Source organism: Lontra canadensis, unplaced genomic scaffold (assembly GCF_010015895.1).
Source record: "Lontra canadensis isolate GAN:19392208 unplaced genomic scaffold, GSC_riverotter_1.0 scaffold15, whole genome shotgun sequence".
NCBI classification, from domain to species: Eukaryota; Metazoa; Chordata; class Mammalia; order Carnivora; family Mustelidae; genus Lontra; species Lontra canadensis.
The window spans coordinates 16,515,724-16,537,411 of NW_022631009.1; the positions used below are offsets into that span (position 1 = coordinate 16,515,724).

The 21,688-nt window shown below is 36.8% G+C and overlaps 1 protein-coding gene across 46 annotated transcripts in view; it reads right to left on the reverse strand.

Annotated features, from left to right (window-relative positions):
- RIMS2 (regulating synaptic membrane exocytosis 2) overlaps positions 1-21,688 on the reverse strand; it is a 586,269-nt gene that overhangs the window by 74,595 nt on the left and 489,986 nt on the right. For 22 of the 46 annotated variants that reach the window (XM_032858499.1, XM_032858498.1, XM_032858497.1 and 19 more), the window contains one exon: positions 7,078-7,319. The exons of the other annotated variants lie outside the window; for them this stretch is intronic. In XM_032858499.1, the coding sequence (XP_032714390.1) occupies positions 7,078-7,319 (242 nt within the window). The remainder of the gene's footprint in view (positions 1-7,077; positions 7,320-21,688) is intronic. 46 annotated transcript variants of the gene reach the window in all.

A 21,688-nucleotide genomic window follows, 5' to 3' on the forward strand; every position in this document is an offset into this window, starting at 1 on the left:
ATATATATATATATATATATATATATATATATATATATATATATTAAAGATTTCATTTATTTATTTGACAGAGAGAGAGAGATCACAAGTTGGCAGAGAGGCAGGCAGAGAGAAAAAAGGGGGGAAGCAGGCTCCCCTCTGAGTAGAGAGCCCGATGCGGGGCTCGATCCCAGGACCCTGAGATCATGACCTGAGCTGAAGGCAGAGGCTTAACCCACTGAGCCACCCAGGTGCCCTCTTCTAATAGATATTAAGATCCTTCAGTATAAGACCTAGGAGAGTAGGGACTATGTTTTGTCAAGTTTTGCCTTTGATAGCGCCTACCAGAATGCCTTCCTTGCAAATAGTGTAGTTGATTAAAAAAATGTGTATTTTGTGAGATGAATAAATGTAGGGTGATGATTAAAATACCATAAGAATTCATTAGTACATTTTTAATAATTTGATTATGAGTATAATCTCTAGTTTTAGGAAAGGATACTGCAAGTTAATTTGCTTTTGTAGATGTAAATGGATAGTTCCTTAACAATCACTTTCAAGAGTTCTATTTATTCTTTCTATAAATAATAAAAGCAAAACACTAGAATATGAGATGTTAAGAAATACCTGACATATATTTATGTGATCATTTATTTAAAACCTCACTGTGCCAGTTTAACATACGGAGGAACACATTTATTTTTTTTTTAAGATTTTATTTATTTATTTGACACAGAGAGAGAGAGAGATCACAAGAAAGCAGAGCAGCAGGCAGAGAGAGAGGGGGAAACAGGCTCCCTGCTGAGCAGAGAGCCCGATGCGGGTCTGGATCCCAGGACCCTGAGATCATGACCTGAGCCAAAGGCAGAGGCTTAACCCACTGAGGCCCCCAGGTGCCCCTGAGGAACAAATTTTTAAGTTACCTTGTCTATAACAAAGATGAGTTGTGCATTCATTCATTGTAACAAATCCTGAGTATTTAGCAGACATCAACTATTAACTGTAGGTACCACAGATATGAAAATGAATGAGCTATAGTTCCTCCCCTCAAGGAATTTATAGGCCTAATGGGATTCAGAAAAATACAAATATGTAATAATAACAATACATACAGAGGTAACCCTTAAAAATCTGAAAAAGAGGCTGGTATGTTTCTATTATAAAAAGTTTTTTTCAACTCAACAACAACAACACAAAATAACCCAGTTAGGAAATGGATTTCAAAAGACTTGAATAGACATTTCTCCAAAGAAGATATACAAATGGTCAATAAGCACATGAAAAGATGCTCAACATCACTAATCATTAGGGAAATGCAAATTTAAACTACAATGAAATGCCACCTCACCCTTAGGATGGCTATTATAAAAAAATTACAAGTGTTGGCAAGGATGTAGAGAAAGTGGATTCTTGTGTACTGCTGGTGGGAATGTCAAATGGACAGCTGCTATGGAAACCAGCATGGCAATTCCTCAAATAATTAAGAATAGAATTACCATATGACCCAGGAGTTCCACTGTGGGTATATGCCCCAAAGATTCAAAAGCAGGATCTTGAAGAGATATTTTTACACCCATGTTCTTCACAGCAGCATTATTCACAATTGCTAAAAGGTGGAAACCACCCAAATGTCCATTGACAGATGAACAGATAAGCAAAATGTGGTACATCTATACCATGAAATGTTATTCAGCCTTAGAAATGAAAGAAATTCCAACACACGCTTATAGCATGAGTGAATCTTAAGGACATTATGGTAAGCGAAATAACTAAGTCACAAAAGGACAAATACTGTATGATTCCACTTATATCAGGTACCCAGATTAGTCAAATTCAGAGACAGAAGATAGAACAGTCAGAAGCTGGAGGAAAGGGCAAATGGGGAGGGTTTGATGGGTACAGATTTGCTTTATGCAAGATGAAAAGCTTTCTGGAGATAGATAGATGTGAAGGTAGTTACTGTCACTGCACTGTCCAATTGAAAATGGTTGGGGAAGGGGTGCCTGGGTGGCTTAGTTGGTGAAGCAACTGCCTTCAACTCAGGTCATGATCCTGGAGTCCCGGGATCGAGTCCCACCCACATCAGGTTCCCTGCTTGTTGGGGAGTCTTCTTCTCCCTCTGACCCTCCCCCCTTTCATGCTCTCTCTCTCTCTCTCTCTCTCATTCTCTCTCAAATAAATAAATAAAATCTTAAAAAAAAAGAAAATGGTTAAGGTAGTAAATTTTATGTTTTGTACATTTTATCACAATTACAGAAATAAAAATAAGAGTCTTCTTTTTAGAACAAATAGTATAAAATTCAATCCAAATCTAAAAAATGTTAAATTAATTTCCATTACCAGTAAAGCTATCATTCTTAGCTACTTGATCATCCCAGTTTGCTATAGAAATAGTTTACTACAATTCATAATATGTGGTGACTAACATAACATAATTTTAAAAATCCATAATATGTTTATAATAGTTTTCACTTACACAAAATATTCTGTCTACCTTATCTGTTATATTTAAACCACTTGAACTTAGTACAAATAGTGGCATGACTATCAATACTTTTAATTAATTGTGGCTGATAGTATTGTAACTGCTAAAACATTATTTTGAAAGTGAGAAACAGACCTGCCCGTAGGGTTCAATGCACATTCTTTGTGAGAATCCTTAACATGCTGTATCCTGTAGCGTTAATTTGAGATTTCTTTAAAATTTATGTATGTGCTTGTATTCCGTTGACTACAGCTCCATCACTAAACTGATGTGGGAAAACGGAGGCTGGGGAATACGGTCTAGGAAGTGCTCGGGAGAAAGGAGAAGCGAGTTTGGTGGGCATACCAATAGTTTGGAAAATTATAATGCACATCACTTCAGACATTCTTACTGATAATATAAAGTCTTACTTTATCATTAGGAATAATGATTTGCATTAATAATGATTTGCACTCTATCTACTTCGTCAGTGGCTGATGAAAAGCTAAAATAGGAAAAGAAGTTTCAGGTCTACCTTGTTTGTCCCCATTGCAATATTAGAATTACACTCAATCCACAGTTTTACGGCAGTGATCTTTTCAAGCCACTTGGCCGCTTTCTGGTGGTTCACTAAACTAATGGCTCCGGAAAGGCATACAGCACTGACCATCTGACAACCAGACCGACCAAGAACACAAGGGGGTAAGTATGTCCTAAATATTAACAATGCTTAATTTCTTCTCTGTCTTTTAGGTTAAAAAATAAAAATAATTTCTATCAGTTTCTTTCCTTTTCCCCAGGGAACTTAATCATGCATCCCAAAAAGTACATGAGCTTTTCATTGAAGAGCACTACATCTGAAACTATACCAGACATATAAAGATATATGTAAAGATAAATAAAAAAGACACATAAAATATGAAAAAACAGGCTAGCCAGAAAACAGAGGAATAAATAAATGATGGTAGTTACTAAGTGTTATCATTAGAGTAAATATAAAGTCCTGTGTCAGCTTAGAAATCACAAGATGAAAAGAAGAGAGCATAGCTTCCTGAGTGACCACAGGTCATAACAGCTGATCTCTACTTTAAGCTCTGAATCCAACATCTTCAACCTGCTCAGTCATTCCCACAAGGATCCTGTCTGTCATCAGAAGAGCAAAACTCTTTTTTTACTTCATTTCCCCCAAGCTACAGTCCTATTTCTTTTTTTTTTTTCCCCTAAGATTTTTATGTGTTTATTAGACAGAGAGAGCAAGAGAGCACAAGCCGGGGGGAGAAGCAGAGGGAGGGGGAGAAAGCAGGCTCCCTGAGAGCAGGGAGTTCGCTGCAGCACTCAACCCCCCGACCCCGAGACCATGACCTGAGCTGAAAGCAGACGCTTAACCAACTGAGCCACCCAAACACCCTGCTACAGTCCTATTTCTATATTTCCTTTTTAATCAAAATCCTGGAAAGAGCTGTTTCCATCTATACTGTCCAACTCCATAGTCACTAGTCACATGCACCTATTTACACTGATGTTAATTAAATCAAAATTGCAAAAAAAAAAATGGAAAATCATTTCCTCCGTCATAGTAGCACATTTTAAATGCTCAGTAGCTATGTGTGGCTATTGCTACCATACCATATTGGGTAGCACAGGTACAGAAAATTGCCCACATTGCCAAGAATTCTATTGGACAGTGCTGGTCTAGACCACACTAGAGTAAGAGTGAAGTCTCCAAATCCATAGCACCTGGATCCAAATCGCCACGTGTACGCTCACTACTTGAGTATACTTGGGACAGTTAATTCCCCTCTGCTCACTTTGGTTTTCTCATCTATAAAATAAGGATAGTAGTAATTATTTCCTGCTTCAAGCACATTATTGTGAGGTTTAAATGATTTACATGTGAAGTGCTTAGAATAGTGCCTGCACACAAAAGTGTTCAATAAGTATTAGATATTCTTATTTTAATTCTTGATATTCTTCTCACTGACTCTACCTTACCTCCCATTTCCCTCCTGCACCAATAAGGTCTTGTCCACCACTGCAAGGTTTGTCAAGGTTTACCAAACTCCCCATCTTGCCAAGTCCATGGTCAGTTCTCCGTCTTCCATCTTACTTGTCAGAAGCACTTGACACACTGATAATCTTTCTTAAAATATTTCCTTCATCTAGTGACCAAGATCCCATATTCTTTCCTTCTCTTCTCTTTCTCTCTCTCTCTCTTTTTAATGGCTGCTCTTCCTTGAGCCTTCTTTGATGAATTGTCTTCTGATTTTCCAATGTTGGAGTATCCCTGAGCTCACCCTTTAGTTTTCTTCTTGACTAAAGTTACCGTAAGTAATCGTATCTAGTGCTGTGTCTTTAAATACTACCTGTGATCACTCCAACATTATATCCTTAGTCATGACCTACTAGGCTCTGGACTCATACTAACTGGACTCGTACTAACTGGACTCCAACTAACCATGTAACAACTCGCTTACATGTCTAGACAGGCATCTCAAAATCAACATGTCTAAACTAGAGTTCTTGATTCCCCTGTGAGGCTGAATTGACTATTGATAGCTTAAACCTACAAAATGATTTTAACTTTCAAAGCATTTTCTTATGCATTTTAAAATATTATCTTTAAAAAAAGCCTTGTTAGATTTGTCAGATGAACATTCTATGACTCAGGTATGTCAGGTAGGTTTTTAAAGAGGTTATAGTCGATTATCTTATATAACTCGAAGTTAGCAATGGAATCCAAGTGTCCTTGTTATTTCCATGTGTTTTCTGCTAAGTAATAATGTCTAGCAAGTCACATCTAATCTTTAGAAATGGTGACATTAAAGGTGAGTTTCTAATTAACAGGCAAAACAGCACACCAAGTAGCATGGCAGAAGACAGCTATGACTTAGCGGCCATGTGTACTAGACAACATATCTTCATAAATGGTTTCTCTTTTGACAGTTATTGTTTACATATGATTGCGATGATATCATATGGAATAATTTCACTATTTTTTAGAAAGATCCCATTTTGCTGAGTATTCTACTCTTTAGAAGGCAAGTAAGCAGTCTTGTCTGAATACCCATTCTGGTTACAGTGATATTTATTTTTACGATGATAAATACCATCTTTGTTCTCCATGTGTCTGGCACATAGTAGGTGCTCAATATTTATCCAAAAACCCTGAACCAGTGGAAACAATTAGTTAGTTTAACACCACGTATTCTCTAACTTATATAAAGTTATGAATATCTGTTTTAGGTTTAGGTTCTGTATTTTTTTCATTTCTAGGCTTTATTTTTAGAACAGTTTTCAGGTTACAGGTATTTATAAGTTTTAAGGGAAAAAAATGCAATGAAGTTCTAACTGCTAGAGATATATAAAAAAGATCTCAATTTCAAAAGGCCACCATCTATCATGTAATATAGCTAATTATGTATAAATATTAGCAATTTTAAAAATCATTGAAATATATTCTTTATGTCCATAAATTAAATTTTTATTTGTATATTAAAATGAAAAATAACATTTTAAAACACCAAATGAAAAATTCCTGTCAATAGCCACATTGAACATAGTGACTTACAACCACGATATAAGGAAAACCATCAAATAATTATTTCAATATGATATTATTATATAAGGCTCAGATTCCAGAATTGCTGTTATAATTATATAAAATCAAGAGTAGCCGGGTCCAGGAATTTAATGTATCCTTAAATTCTTTTGGATTGCAGATTTTTGTCCTGATTTCTGTGTATAAGAACCCTAGTAATTCAAACATAAATGAGATTTTATCCATTTGCCTATAATTTATTTGCTGTAAGAGAAACACCATATTACATGCTTTTGTTTGTTTGTTAAGTAGAAGATATGTTATTATTTCCAAGATACCAGGGATTTAATGTTTAATTATCAACAACCATTTGAAAAGCCATTGCTTTGACTCACAAATTTCTTAATTGCTAGCTGTGGCTTTTCTGAGCAGGAGTAGGAGCGCTGTATCTAATTTATTTCTGCAGATGTGATTTAGAAACTGAATTTTAAAGTAGCAAAGCTCAGAATATCTTCACTATCAGCAGAAAATTCCTCCATCCCTGCTGCTGGAGAATATTGCTGCTTGAAGTTTTCATAGGGAAATAAGTACTGCAGTAAGAAAATTGATACTACTGGTAAATGCTGCTTACAACCTGAAAAAGAAGTTAGGTCATCAGCAATAAAAGATCTATATGATTCACACAAAAGATGAGGTGTCATCTTCATCACGGTAACTTGTTGAGAATGAAAATTAATTTGGCTGGTTCCCTCTTGAGGAACCTAAGAAAAGCAAGTATTTCACAGAGCAGATCATCTTTGCAAAGGGTCAGCCACTGGCAATCCAGCTCCCACAGCTCAACTCCTCCCTGAGGAGGAAAGACATTTTGTGCCTCTCAAGAACAGGGGCCAGGGTTCGCTTCAAAGAAGGCTCATTCGTCACTGAAAAACAAAGTTATTGCTTTATTTTCAGAAAGGTTAACAGGTTTAAAAGGCCCCCTATCTCTCTGGAACGTGTCATCTTCCACTAATGACTGCAAGATAATGAGCAGGAGAAAAGAATATGTACTTTAATGACAACACACATGCGAAGTCAAAAGTAACGTAAAAATGCCTACCCGTTTGGCTGAGCTGAGAAGCACTGCGACTTTTCCGGGAGAGGCCAACAATAGCTACCATTTTGGCCCCAATGCTAGAGCGCCGCTTTTTGCCGCCGGTGCCCAGCGCCCCCACCGCTGTGTCCGACTGGCTGCCGTCCGTCTTCTCCAGCGAGCACATGTCTCCACTGATGCTGGTGCTTTTGGTCATGTTCTTGCCAGAGATGCCCATTTGTCTGCTTTGCATTTTGGATGTAAAGACACTGTAGGCCGATGGATCGTTAAAAGGGAGGGCAAGAGTGAAGAGGAAAAGACAGAAAATGTATTTTAGATGAAACGTCTGGAGTCTAACTAAATGATATCATTTATGGGATCTATTTTTAGGGTTTAACCATTTGCAAGCACCACAGTCTTGAATGGGCTTTACGATTCAGGGTCAAGCTCACACAACTACGGAAACTAATAATCATGATTTCATTTCCGCTGTCACAGAAGGCACCGGTTTGTATGGCCACGGAGGGAAAAATAAATATTCACAAAAAAATCAGAGGGCTTATTTAAGATAATATACTGTCCAGCAAGGGCAAGTATGCTGCAGAGAAAGCTGTACAGCAAAGGAAGACGTTTCCAAAAGCATTCTTCTCCAGTCTGCTTTCCTATTGCCTTCAAAAAGAAATTACATGAGTGGAAAAATTCTTCAAAAAAATAAAAATAACAGCATCCACTGCTAAGAGTGGCCCTTCAACATGAGTTCTTCTCTGTCTCATAAGCATTATGAGTTATCTAATAATGGTTAAATTTTCTAACAGAGATTGATGTTTTCATTAGTTTTGAATTAAAAATAAGTTATTTCACCTAACAGAATTTCATATTTATTGCTTTCTATTCTCCAAAAATAAAGAAAAGGAAGATTTCCCTCTTGCATTCATTTGAAAGAAGGAAACCTCATTATCAGATCTCTAGGCAATATGGTCAGAAAGCAATCAATGTCTCAATGAAGTATGTGAGCTGATTAACAATTACTGATTACTGGTGACGATTACTGATTAGCTGCTTACTCCCATTAGCGGTGTTAGCACTGATTACTGATTACTCCATTGGCGGTAGTCTGTAGACTAACACTGCCAATGGGAGTAACTAAAGACAGGACCCTTGATTTTTCTGTGGTCATTGGAGTGTGGTGGGAAGTAGTACAGGGGTTTGAAGAATCTGGAAGCAGGCTATCCACCTGGCCCCTCAAACCTGAGAGAATGTGAAAAAAGTGGCCTGGGTTGCAGGAATGGGAAGACTTATTTGCATATAATTCTGACTCAGGATTAGAATAATAACTTCTGCTTTAATTTGGTTTTGATAGTATGAGTGAATAACAATTATAGCAGCAAAAGAAAAGAAAAAATCAAGAAACATTAGAAATATATATTTTTTTTTCATAAAGATTTTATGTATTTATTTGAGAGAGAGAGAGAGAGCCTGGGCAGGGAGGAGGTGAGGCAGAGGCAGAAACAGACTTCCTGCTCAGCAGGGAGCCCTAATGTGAGGCTCGATCTCAGGACCCTGAGATCAGGACCGAAGCGTCTGTAGACGCTTTACCGACTGAGCCACACAGGAGCCCTAGAAATATCTTTATATGTCATTTAAAGAATGGGAATTAGAAAACTGACCTGTTGAGATAAACTCATATTTCTCGTTTAATTTCTTGGTCTTCCTAAAAAAATTTGTTTTTACTTCACCTTAGAGTAAAATCTCCTAAAAGGCCAGGACCACATGTTAATTTTATGTTTATTTTCTTCAAGTATTTCAGAGGGGAAAGGTCTAGTGTAACATTGTTTTAAAAATATAGTAAACTAGGGGCGCCTAGGTGGCTCAGTCAGTTAAGCGTCTACCTTCGACTCAGGTCACTATCTCAGGGTTCTGGAATCAAGCCCTGCATTGGGCTCCCTGATCAATGGGGAGCCAACTTCTCCGCCCTCCCTCTCCTGCTCCCCCAACTTGTGCTTTCACATACTCTCTTTCTCTGTCAAATAAAAAAGGAAATCTTTAAAAATTACAGTAAACTGTACTATTTTACTCCTCACATTAGTTTAAGAAGAAATGAGGCATAAATTGGCCAAAAGAGAGAACAGTGTATATGTTTCTATAATACCCCAAATTAATCATTTTCAAGCTTGTTTGATTTTACTATTCTTTAATAAACAACAATAGAATAAAAGAGAAAGAGTTTGGGAGGCGAAAAGATACGGGCTGGACTCCCAGTTTTGCTGTTAACGGACTTCCTTGAAAGAGTTAATTGCTCTACTCTGAGCCTCAGATTACTCATTTGTAACATAAGAATACTCTATTTTCCCTTCTTCTTTTAAAGAATAGGGATAATATCTCTAAAGTAAAAATTTAATAAATTGAAATCATAATAATTTTTATTAAGTAATATGGGCAACAGATAGAATAAGGCTAAAGCCCTTCAACATGCACCATATAAATACCTAACAGCACCAGTAGAAATGATATTTATAGTTATAAATTTATACACTTTCGAAATTAAAATGTCTATAATCTCTTTAGGATAGCCACCGTTAACACAATGGACAGCAGACATCACAGAGAGTTGGGAAATCTGGGTTTGATCTTTGGCTAACTCATTTGGGAGAGTTAGCCTTTTCTGATACTTAGTTTTCTCAGTAAATGAGAAGATGTTAAGTAAAGCACTAAACCGAATGCCAGCCACGTAAGATCTCCAAAAATTAGTCTCCCCCACCTTTTCCTCATTATCACCACCATCACCACCACTGCTGCCATTTCCATTCAGCAGCCATTAAACATCTTAAACTGGAGTTTCTGCAAGGTCCCCTCTAACTATGATATGCTTTGCTGCCCTGTGATATTTCTTATCCCATGGATTCTGGGCCAAAAAACACGGAAATGCAACACAAAATTTTCACTGTATGTTGTCATCAGAAAAGCCTAGAAAAGTTAAAGTTTAGCTGAAACTAAGGTTTTCAAAAGAATAACGTGCTGCATATAACATGTCAGAAAAACCCAGTACTCCTGTCATGGAGGCATCTTTCCCTCAAATACATGCTTTTTGAAAACAGCCTCTTGGGGCACCTGGGTTAGCCCACTCAGTGGGTTAAAGCCTCTGCCCTCAGCTCAGGTCATGATCCCAAGGTCCTGGGATCGAGCCCTGCATTGGGCTCTCTGCTCAGCAGGGAGCCTGCTTCCCTTCCTCTCTCTCTCTCTGTCTGCCTCTCTGCCTACTTGTGATCTCTATCAAATAAATAAATAAAATCTTAAAAAAAAAAAAAAAAGAAAACAGCCTCTTAAGTTATTCTCACCCAAGGAAGTGAAAGACATACTCACAAAATATTACTTAATGTACCTTACAATTTTTGCATTTTAATGTTCATGGTTGGCTATTAAAGCCATAAAGAACTCATCCAAAATTAAGCAGGATACAATAAAATACTAACTGTAACTGATAAATCAGTTTGTAGATAAAGTTAATGACATTTTGGTTTTACAGAAGTATATTCTCTTCAGCCTAACAACTTGGATAATGCATTATCTGCATTAAAAGTTTTGGGGCACCTGGGTGGCTCAGTGGGTTAAGCCTCTGCTTTTGGCCCGGGTCATGATCTTAGGGTCCTGGGTTCGAGCCCCACATCAGGTTCTCTGCTCAGCGGGGAGCCGCTTCCCCCTCTCTCTCTGCCTCTCTGCCTACTTGTGGTCTCTGTCTGTCAAATAAATAAATAAAATAAAATAAAAAAGTTTTGTAAGGTGGATCTACTCTTCATCTTCTAGAACCTTCGAGATCACTAGGGATGAGTTTTGAATAGCTACCCTCCAGTGCTGTGTTTTGACAAGAGGGAGACTGAGGCTAGAGTATTGCTATAGGTTTCCTTGACTTTTCCTGCTTGTCATCACATAAAACTATAAGCAAACAGGGGCACCTGGGTGGCTCAGTGGGTTAAGCCCCTGACTTCGGCTCAGGTCATGATCCCAGGGTCCTGGGATCGAGCCCCATAACAGACTCTCTGCTCAGCAGAGAGCTTGCTTCCTCCTCTCTCTCTCTGCCTGCCTCTCTGCCTACTTGTGATCTCACTCTATCAAATAAATAAATAAAATCTTTAAAGAAAAAAAACTATAGGCAAACAATGCTGTAAGCAAACAAGCTATTAACCAAAATTTTTAAAGCTTTATGACTCTGGATTCATGAAATACTTTGCAGCAAAAAAAAAATCTGTAAACATGGGTGATCATTTGGAATGCTCAAGGTGATTAAGAAAACACAGATCCATTAAAAGAGAGTGTTTCTAAGGGTCTGGTAAATTTCCAGGGCAGCTGGTGTGGTCTCTGTGAGGGACTTCTGAAGGGCGATCTGGCAATATGTATCAAAAGCCTTTAAAAAAGCCCAGAGGAGCTTTTAACCTCTCTATTCTACTTTTAGGTATATCCTAAAGGAAAATTTAGCAACGTGTACAAATTTAGCAATAGCATTTATAGCAGAATTGATTATAATAACAATACATTCATACACATAAAACCTCATAAATGTCCAATAGTTGAGGGTGTTTAAATCAGTTATGTTCATCAATAAAGTAGACTATATCTTTGAAAATAATATTATAAATAAGTATTTATTGACATAAAAATGTTCTTGACATGGGGGGGCAGAAGCAGATATTTGCAGCCTAGTTTTGGCTGGCTCTCATACCAAATATGGATTTACCTTACTGATAGGGGACACAGATAAATTCAAACCCTGGAGGCTATCCATTCTTTAATCCATCTATCTTTCTATCATCTATCTATCTATATCTATCTATCGTCTATTCTTACTCAACTAGGTAGTTGGAGAAACCTGGATTTGTGAAATGATCTACCATTTCCCTGCACAAGGGGCATATAAATAGAATATGAAAAAAATAAAAGTATATGTTCAGAATGTTTCTGTTCTTATGGGGAAAAAGTATAAATGTACACAGCAAAAGATCTAGAAGGATATACTGTGCACAGTGCACTAAAAATAGCTTTAATTTTCTCTGATTGGTAATTATAGTTTTAATAAATGTTCTTTTTTTTCAATTTCCCCCCAGCATACACGGCAATAAGAAAAAAAAAATCAAACAAATGAAAAGAGCAATCAAGGACTAACATACCTTTTTCTTTTAGATAGTTCAAGTTATTCAATCCACATAGTTCATTCCGAGGGCTAAAGGTATAGCATGGCTTTCAAGCTAATCCTACGAGATTACCATACAATAATATTGGATATTGACATAGGATGCTCAGTTCTAGAAAGAGATACAGCCATTTCTACAGATCTAAATATCATTTTCATCTTTTCTAATTTTTGACTTCAGAAAAACAATGAAAAACTTTATAGATTTAGCACTCTCACAGTAATACATGTGAAATTGCCCAAGCAAGTGATCTATTTTAGGACATAATTATAAATGTTGAAATTGTATCTTGAAAGATTTTTTTAAAAGGGAAATTTAGTATTGTCAATCATTAGGAGAAAGATAATGAACAGCAAGTGAAATATTTGTAGATATTCCTCAAAGACTTAAATAGCCCATCAGGGGTTATGGCAGTATGTGATTAAATTAAATGAAGATTATAGGCCAAGGGGCCAAAAGTGTTAATTCATAGTTTGAATGAATAGAGCTAAGTGGTTTGGGTTAAAGTAATAAATAGCAAACATAGGACAAAGGCAAAGTCTGAGTGTATGAGAGTATGGGCACAAGAATAACATTGTAAATAAAAAACACAGTCTCGTCGAAACAAATACTTCATCATATTGAGAACTGGGAAGGTGGTTAGGAGGGACTTAGCCAAAGTGTTAAAGACTGGGGTGATTTTAGAACGTTGTGGTCCTAACTACAGCTCAGCCCAGCAGCCGTTACAGTAGAGTGTGCAGCTCAGGAACAGGACAGATTCTTCTGGAAAGGAAGTAGGCAGAGAGAATTCCAGGGGTGGGAGTATTTATAACATCTGGGGCTAGGAAATGGTGCTAGAGAGGGCCTGCAGGGCTCACAAGGAAGAAGACAATAGTAATAATGGTAGAATGGGAAAAAGGCACCCAGTGAGACTGGCCAAGCTCTCAGACAACATGGCACCTTGAAGGGTTTGATTCTTTTTCCTTCCCATTGTTGTGTTTCTGGAGGCAGGTGACAATGGCTAACCATGTACCTATCACAGTGAAAACTCATACTTGATTGCACCAGTTGTCAGTCATTGGGCAGATGCCTGAATTTTAGTGTCTTTTCTTGAATTCTGGCATGTTCCTTGGGTGCGGGAAAGAGGGGTAACAAACTTGGCTCCTGTCTTAATTTCTCTTAATTAAAATTTTTCTCTATATTAAATACTATGGCTTTCCTAAAATGTGGAACTTAAAATTATTAATACCCTAATTTATGATTTAATAGGTTTTATTTCACTTACTCAAGTGACCCACTACAATTTTAGGCTTGGAAAGTAGTAATCATGTATTCAACAAATGTTTATTTAACATCTATCACCACAAGGATAAAGATAAACACATGATATGCCATAGTTTCTTTTCATTAATTTACTGGCAAATATCAGAATGAGAAATGCAAATATGGCTACATAATGACAGGGTCTTCTTTTATAACTGAAATTCCAGCGACCAACTCTAACATCAAGAAACCTTAATTAAATTAACAATTCAAATAAAATCTCTCTCTGAGGAGCATGTAAAAACTGAGTTTCCTATACTAATTCTTTGATTTCTGGAAATGACACAAATTTAAAATTCAGTATTTTTAGTATTACTGAAGTATGATTTATAAATGCATTCAATTAATACACCATAATTTATTAGTATAGTATCTGAATGTATTGGAGGGGATATGTGTGGTTGTCTACTCCACAAAGTTGATATCCAGAGTTAGGGAGGAATAACGACCTATTTAACGAAGTATTTTTAGCCAAAAATATCCGCCTTGACGAGAGCCATTAGTCACAGAGCTGTGTTTATGGTTCAGGTCTTGGGTCTCAGGGAAGGAAGAAGACTCAAGGCCTCAGTGTCGACAGAGCAGATCGCCACTTAGTTAGAATAGTTTAAGGAGCCCCAGGAAGTCCTGTAGTAAGCTCCCCAATTCTCCTGTCAACTTCTTGTTCATGCCTAAAGTTCTGCTTGATTAGATTTCTTTATTAAAAAAAAAGATTTTATTTATTTATTTGACAGAGAGAGATAGTGATTGCAGGTACACAAGCAGGGGGAGGGGGAGAGGGAGAAGAAGGCTCCCGCTGAGCAGGGAGCCCAATGTGGGGCTTGATCCCAGGACCCTGGGATCATGACCTGAGCCAAAGGCAGACGCTTAACAACTGAGCCACCCAGGCGCCCCTAAAGATTTCTTAAAAACAAAACAAAACAAAACAAAATATTCTTTAAGGAAAAAAAAAAGATTTCTTAGTTTGAGGTTTGATCCTTTTTCACATGCCACTACCACTAGGATTTGATCATTCATTTAAAAGATATTTATTTTGTACCCACTACGTGGCAGTTCTTGGAATCAAAAGTACAGCAGAGAAAGAGAGAATGTCCCTGTTTTCATGGAGCTCTCATTCAAATCATCATGGGGAAAGGCAATACACAAGTAAATAAAGGCCAATTTCAGATGGTGATATGTGATCTGAAGAAAATAAGGTAGAATAAAATGATTATGGGGAATGGAAAGTTTGGGGGAAGGGCAACATTAGCATGGTCAAGGAATGCCTCTCTGAAGAGGAGACAACTGAGCTGAGTCCTGAACGATGAAGCCAGTCATGCTAAGGAAGGGCACCAAGAGGGGAGCAAGTGCAAATATCCTGAGGCCAAAACAAGCTTGGTTGTTAGAGGGAACTTATGTAACCAGTGTTAATTGAATGAGGTGAAGGTGGGGATACTGACATAAGATGAAATCAAGAGAGAAGAGGACCTGGAATTGTTGGGATCAATGTATGTCTTGTCCTACCTACCCTTATTGAACTGCCTGTTCAGATATTATATTAGAGCGACCCTAAGTCTGTGCGGACATAGACTGCACAGGTGGTGGCACCAAGAAACCTGGGCTCCAGACCAATATTTTGTCTCTAAATATACCATTAAAGGTCATTTTGAAGAGAACATGACTATCTCTATAAATAGTGACAAATTTATGAAGGCTTAGATCGTCAAAGGTATCAGGAATATTCATTCACTAATTGAAAATTCCTAAATTTATTTAAACTCTTAAGTCTACCTATATATTAATCCTTCACAGTTCCTTAATTTTATAAGTTCTCCATCAAATTGATGAGTAACATATCTCTACCACCACCACTTTGAGAATGAAGAAACTTACTTTAAGAAAAAAATTTAAATGTAATAACTTTACAAATCTAAGTCTATGTTTCTCTCTGTCACACAGTGATCATGGTTTCTAATAATTTATTTTGCCCATCCTTATATGATCATTTTTCAATATCTTTTATTAAGTTAGCTGTGTTCTGTCTTCCTTAAAAAATTAAACACAAAAACTACACTTAGAGTACATATATTTCCATCACGTCACTTGCTTTCACTATTGATTAAGATAACAATTTATAAAGAAACTTTATACAACAATTACGATTTTAAAATATTTTCGTTGTAACATGTATCTTATAAAACCTACTCCTCTTCTCTGACTTCAGCTTCTTTATAAGGGTTCTCAGTGCCAAGAGCCAATTTATATTTTGTTTCTTTTCTCCTTGAATTTTTAGGCCTGCACACATTTCTGTAGTCAGCTAATTTACATATAGCACACGTTCTTGCCGCTAACTAATTGATTCCATTAGCAAATATTTACTGTGTTACACCCACTTGGTGTTAGGTCTAAAGGAGCAAGTTGGGGCTGGAAGAGTGTCTGAGCTCCATCTTCCTGCTCCGTGGGGCCAGAACCGATGGGAAGAGAAGTTTTTACTCTGCACACAACAGGACAATTTTCTCTAAGCGGTTTGTTCAAAACACGTGTCTTTCTAACAATCTAACCAGGGGAACATCTTTTTCTAATTAGTGCTAAGGCTCCATTTAGCCTACAGTACGGTTGGCACGGCAGTGAATAAAAACAACGAATGAGGTACAGTCATTATTTAAGAAGCATAAAGTTTAAAATGCAAGTAAGACGAGAAATGCTTATGCAAATTAGTTTAAAAAATGTTATAAGTATTAGAGAAAATCTTGCAGTATTATGAGATTTCATTAGAGGGAAAGAGACCATTAAAAATTAGAGTTCTGGGGTGCCTGGGTGGCTCAGTGGGTTAAGCCTCTGCCTTCAGCTCAGGTCATGATCTCAGGGTCCTGGGACTGAGTCCTGCATCGGGCTCTCTGCTAGGCAGGGAGCCTGCTTCCTCCTCTCTCTCTCTCTGCCTGCCTCTCTGCCTACTTCTGATTTGTCAAATAAATTAAAAAAAAAATTTTTTTTTAAAGAGTCAGAGTTCTGGAAAGTTTCATGAACCTGGGTCTTGAATACTGGGTAAAAGTGATTACATGTAGAGAGAAAGAAAAAATACTAAAGAGAAGATAATATTATGCACTAAATGCAGAAAGAACATGCCAAGTTTTGGGGATGAGTAGTGCAGTTTGGCTGAAGTAGAAGATGTTATAGGCTAAGAGTAGCAGAGGTTAAGTCCTGAAAAGCAGATTAGATTCATGTTGTTATATGGATTCCTATAAAAAGAGTCACTGAAGCTGATGGTGCTAGAGAGTAACACACAAATGATAAATAAGGAAGATTATGTAACCTAGTGGGGGGAGTCATTAGGCTGTTTACAATATTCTGTTCTCCTCCTTGCAGGTAGGGGCAAGGTAAGGTTATCTTTCCTTACTCCATAGAGGCTAGAAGTGATCTTTTGACTTGTTTTGACAAGTGAAATGTTAGTGGAAATGAGTCATGTTGCTTCTGGGAGGATGCATTTAATTGATGGTGATGAACTCCAACTTGTCTTTCCCTCTACCAGACCCTGAGTGACTACAATGGGAAGAAACAATTTGTGTTGGTTAATGTAACAAGGAATCAGGGTTGTTTATCGTAACAGCACAATCTCATCTGTTTTTGACTAACAAAGAGGATGGAATAAAGGAGACTGGCTACAGGAAAATCAGTTAAGAGTTTATAGGAATAATCTGGGGGAAGGATAGAAAAACCCAGGCTCCTATATTGCTCTTACTAATAAAAAGCAAAGACTAATGTCAAAGTTATATGGAAAGAACCATCTGTATAGCTTAGTATCTGCATCTGGGAATAAGATATAATAAGAGCTCAAATTAGTAAGCATTTACCATACGCCAATGGGTACTCTAAGTGCTTTATATGAATTCACTCACAACAACTTTTTTGGAAGAGGAAATGAACACCCTTAAAGAGCTTAATGTTTGCCTGGGTAGTGATGGTTTAGGAAGTGATCACCACGGAACCAATGGAATTTTCGGATGGAGAGGTTCAATGGGAGGAAGCCGCACACTTAGGACAAGGGCCCAAGGGAAAAGTCATGGCTAAAAAGATGGAGTGAATAAATATTAGTTGAACAGGAGAGGAGAGAAGTTAGGAGGCAGCTTACATAGGGAAGCCAAATGTATCAAGACAGAAATGACAATGTTTGAGAAGATACTCTGCAGAATACTTACAAAGGTTTGAAAGAAAAGGAGTGACAGACGAATAGAGACACATTCTCAGAAATAAGAAAAACAGAATAGGGTTAAATCCCATAAAAGACAAGAGAAGGATGAGTTCACAAATGTTGAGGTGATCGAGTGATGCAAATAACTCATTAGTAGGAACAGTAAGAAAGCTCTAGATTTGGAACTTTCAAGGATACAACTGGCCTTTAAGAAAGCAGCTACTGAAATAGAGATCAAATTCAGTTTCCAAGAAGTTGACAAAGGAACTTGATGGAATGGAGAGGAAGCTGTTAAGGAGGAGACTATGTTGGACAGATCTGCAATTGAAGAGAAAGAAAGAAATAGTAAACTCATGGGAGTATCCAAATAGGACAGTTATTAAAATAAGGATTACTAGTATATTACTTTTTTTTAAAAGGGAAAATCAGAAGAACTTGAAGAGAGAGAAAGATTAAAAAGTCAAAAATTGATACAAAATATTTCTTCAAAATGGAGAAATATATGAGTTTAAGAACTCAAGTGAAAAAGTTTGATTTAGCACATTAAACTTCCTTGTTTCTTTGCTCAGGGGCCTCCTTTTCCTAACCCAGCACATGAGGAGGCTAGAAATCATTAATAGACTTTAACCTCCATATTTTTATGACTTTAATACCTCTGTTAATCTGGTTTTAAAAATTAATTCCTTTCAAATTTTCATGGTTCCTTTACTCTTTCTTTTTAATTCAGCTATTGTTCCTCCCAATTATCCTTAGTATATGATTTTTAAGCAATAACATCTTCCTCCTCATAGGTGTTCAGGATAAACTCCACAATTCTAACCCAGCAATTCATTGTGTATATCATCCCCCTAAATTGTTCTATTGTTTCATCTCTACTTTTCAGCTAACACAATTACTTCTATATGTAAATATTTCAGGCAGGAATAGACTTCCCCCTAATTCATTTTCATTTCAGCTTCTTTTGATTTTTATAGATTTGCCCCATCTATAAAAAGGTCCATGACAAATATCAGAAGGTATCCTCACTGGCCTATAACTCCAAGTATCAATTTACATTTTTCACCATTCTTATCAGTATCAAAGGAACAATAATAGTTAAGATTTTGTGAAAATTAAAAAAAATAGGCCGAGGGCTTTGATTTATTCTTGCTAATTGTCCAGCTCTATAAGTGTACTAACTTTGCAGAGTATTTAACAAATGATGACTATTACACACTCGTGAAATGATTACACTACATAAAAACTCACATTATGTTTCTAAAATTAATATTGAAAGCTAAACCATAATATGAAAATATTCTTGGACTATAACTTACCCACATCAAATCATACATTATGAAAATATTCCTGGACATTAATTTTAACCCATATAAAATGACTAGATGATGTGCTTCAAAATGCATACAAATGTATGAATGGCTATATATTAAGAATATTAATTCTCCAGACTATAAAGTACAAAACATATTAGTCCCGTATTTTGAAAAATATTGGATACTTTAATTTTTTGAAAACTTGATTACAAATCAAATCCAAATTTTAACTATTTCTCTACTTTGTATAATCACGTTGCATGCATCATTTCAGAGAGTGAGAACATGCTTTAAACTTACATATCTTGATGAAATCTAATTACTCCTTATCTATGTAACTTCCATAGCTAATCAAATCAATCTTTCAAATTCACAGAAGACTCTACCAGAATTTCTGGAGTCCTATGGGATTAAAAAAACCCAAAACTCATTCTAGAATATTTTTCCAAGAGGCCAAATACATATGCCCATACATTATTCTTTTATATTTGGGAACAGTGATGCTTTTATTCAAGTTGTATATGTTTTCCTTATATTTGGCCAACAATGACCTTGAAAAGACAAGTAGTTTCTTGCCCCTTTACCTTTCTTAGTAACTGTTAAGAGTCAGACAAAATGATTTTTGTAGGGCACCACTGTTCCATGTTCCTGGAACTGGTGGCTTTCTGTCACATTATTTTTCTTAATGAGCTCTCAATTATTGCTTGCAAAAGATAGCCATTTTTTACCATCTATCTTCTTTACAGCAGGGCTCAGGAGCCTGTGCCACAGGATTTGGAATTGTCAGGGAAGAGAAGCACACTGGCACATTATACTCTCTGAGACAATTTTGTTAACCGTTATCTGGTCCCTTGTTCCCATAGGAGAAAATTAGGGCTCTGGGCTTAGAAATAAAAGACCAAGAAGGAGTCTTTCCTTCAACAGTACACTAACAGGCCACAGTTACAGATATTTAAAAATATCTAAACAACAAAGCTCCAAGTGATAATTTTTTTATAGTTCTTAATTTAATTTTAGTGGGGATTAAAAATCATCTAAAGATTATATGTGTGAGTGCATATATACATATGTATGTGTACTGTTTACATTTTTTATTTCCAGTATATTATGATGTTTTAACATTTAAAAATCTTCCTGGTTGGGAAGAAATTGCCCTTCCTGGGGCTAGCCAATTGTTAGAGATAGGGAAGGGCTCAGCCTTTGATATGCAAATTAGACAAATTCAGAGCCACACCTCCTCTATTTGACTTATTCACACCAAATGCATACTTTCCCTGGACCTGGTACCAGGCAGTAAAAGACCACTCCAAAAACCCAAAGCCCAGCTGGAAGGAATGACTCAAACCTGCCACTCTTAAACTGTTTACTCTGCCCGATCTTGTCTTTCTAGCTCCCCACAAAGGCTCTGGCCTTAACTCTTGCCTCATTCCAGCCCCTTCTGCCTTCTGAACCTACAATGCTGCTTTCCCATGTGGCCCTGCAAGGTGTGGCGTGCCTCCTTAGGACCTGCTACCTTCAACTTCATTTTCCTGAGCTCCTCCTGTGTCTCCTCTTGGGGCCACTCCTGACTGACCTTGGCACAGAACACTGGAGACTATGGATGTATATACGGATAAAATGACCATACTTCCTGTCAAAGACCATGGTCTATTGCCTTAGTCAATAAGTTTAGAAAAACGAGGTAATAAATTAGAAGAGTTAGGAAACAAAATTCCCAGGTAGCTTTAATGTGTAAATTATTTTGTGCAGTACGGCACTGTATCTAGGTTAAGACTTAAACTTGCATATTTTAAGTTCAATTTAGGCATTTCATGTGGAAAACATACTTACATGACAGGTAACCCCTTACTTTTTGTTAAAATATACTTTTCTTATCTAATTAGATGAATACTGGTAATTTCTCTTTGACTAAATCCAATAAGATGCACTATAATAAGACGCACTATATTAAAATTCCTTTATTCACCACTAAAGAGCAATTTTATTACTCTTTCATGTAAAGGCATGTGGATATCTGATTTAACTTAGAATATTGCTTAGTTTATATTTGTGCCTGTAGACAATGTTACTCAAGTATAAGTTTGTTTTATATGTCGCTCAGAAATCACCATGAATAGAAAGATTGTCATCTACTTTAATGATTAAAATGACAGAAATATTTTGACTAGATGTGCTTGGTCATACATACCGAATCCTCTTTGGAACTTTTTAAAGAAAGGCTTTCAGCTCATTAGAAATCTAAACTTATTTTTTTCCTTCCTGAATTCTGAGTCAATCAGTCCCTCAAGGATTGGGAATTTCTGCTCGGAATGACGTCTCTGAGCAGGCACAGCGCTAGTCTTTGAAGGTGAGGAAATCCACTGGAATTGGAGTTGACATAGGAAAGGAAGTTAGGTAAGCTATTTTTTAGTCTAGTATACAGTGTTTGAAGTTTTCCTACTATTATTATAAATCTGAAAGATATAAAGAATAACATGATAAAACTAACAAACAAACAAAAATCAGAACACGGCTAGATTTTTCTGGAGCCAAAGTGATTTAGTCAAGTCAACAAAATCTGGCAATTTGTCAAGAAGTGAGACCTAAACTTAGCTTTGAGGCAGTCACACATGGTTTCCTCTCCTGTTTCTATCAATTAATAGTTCATGAGTTTGAGCATTTTTTTTAGCCTGTTC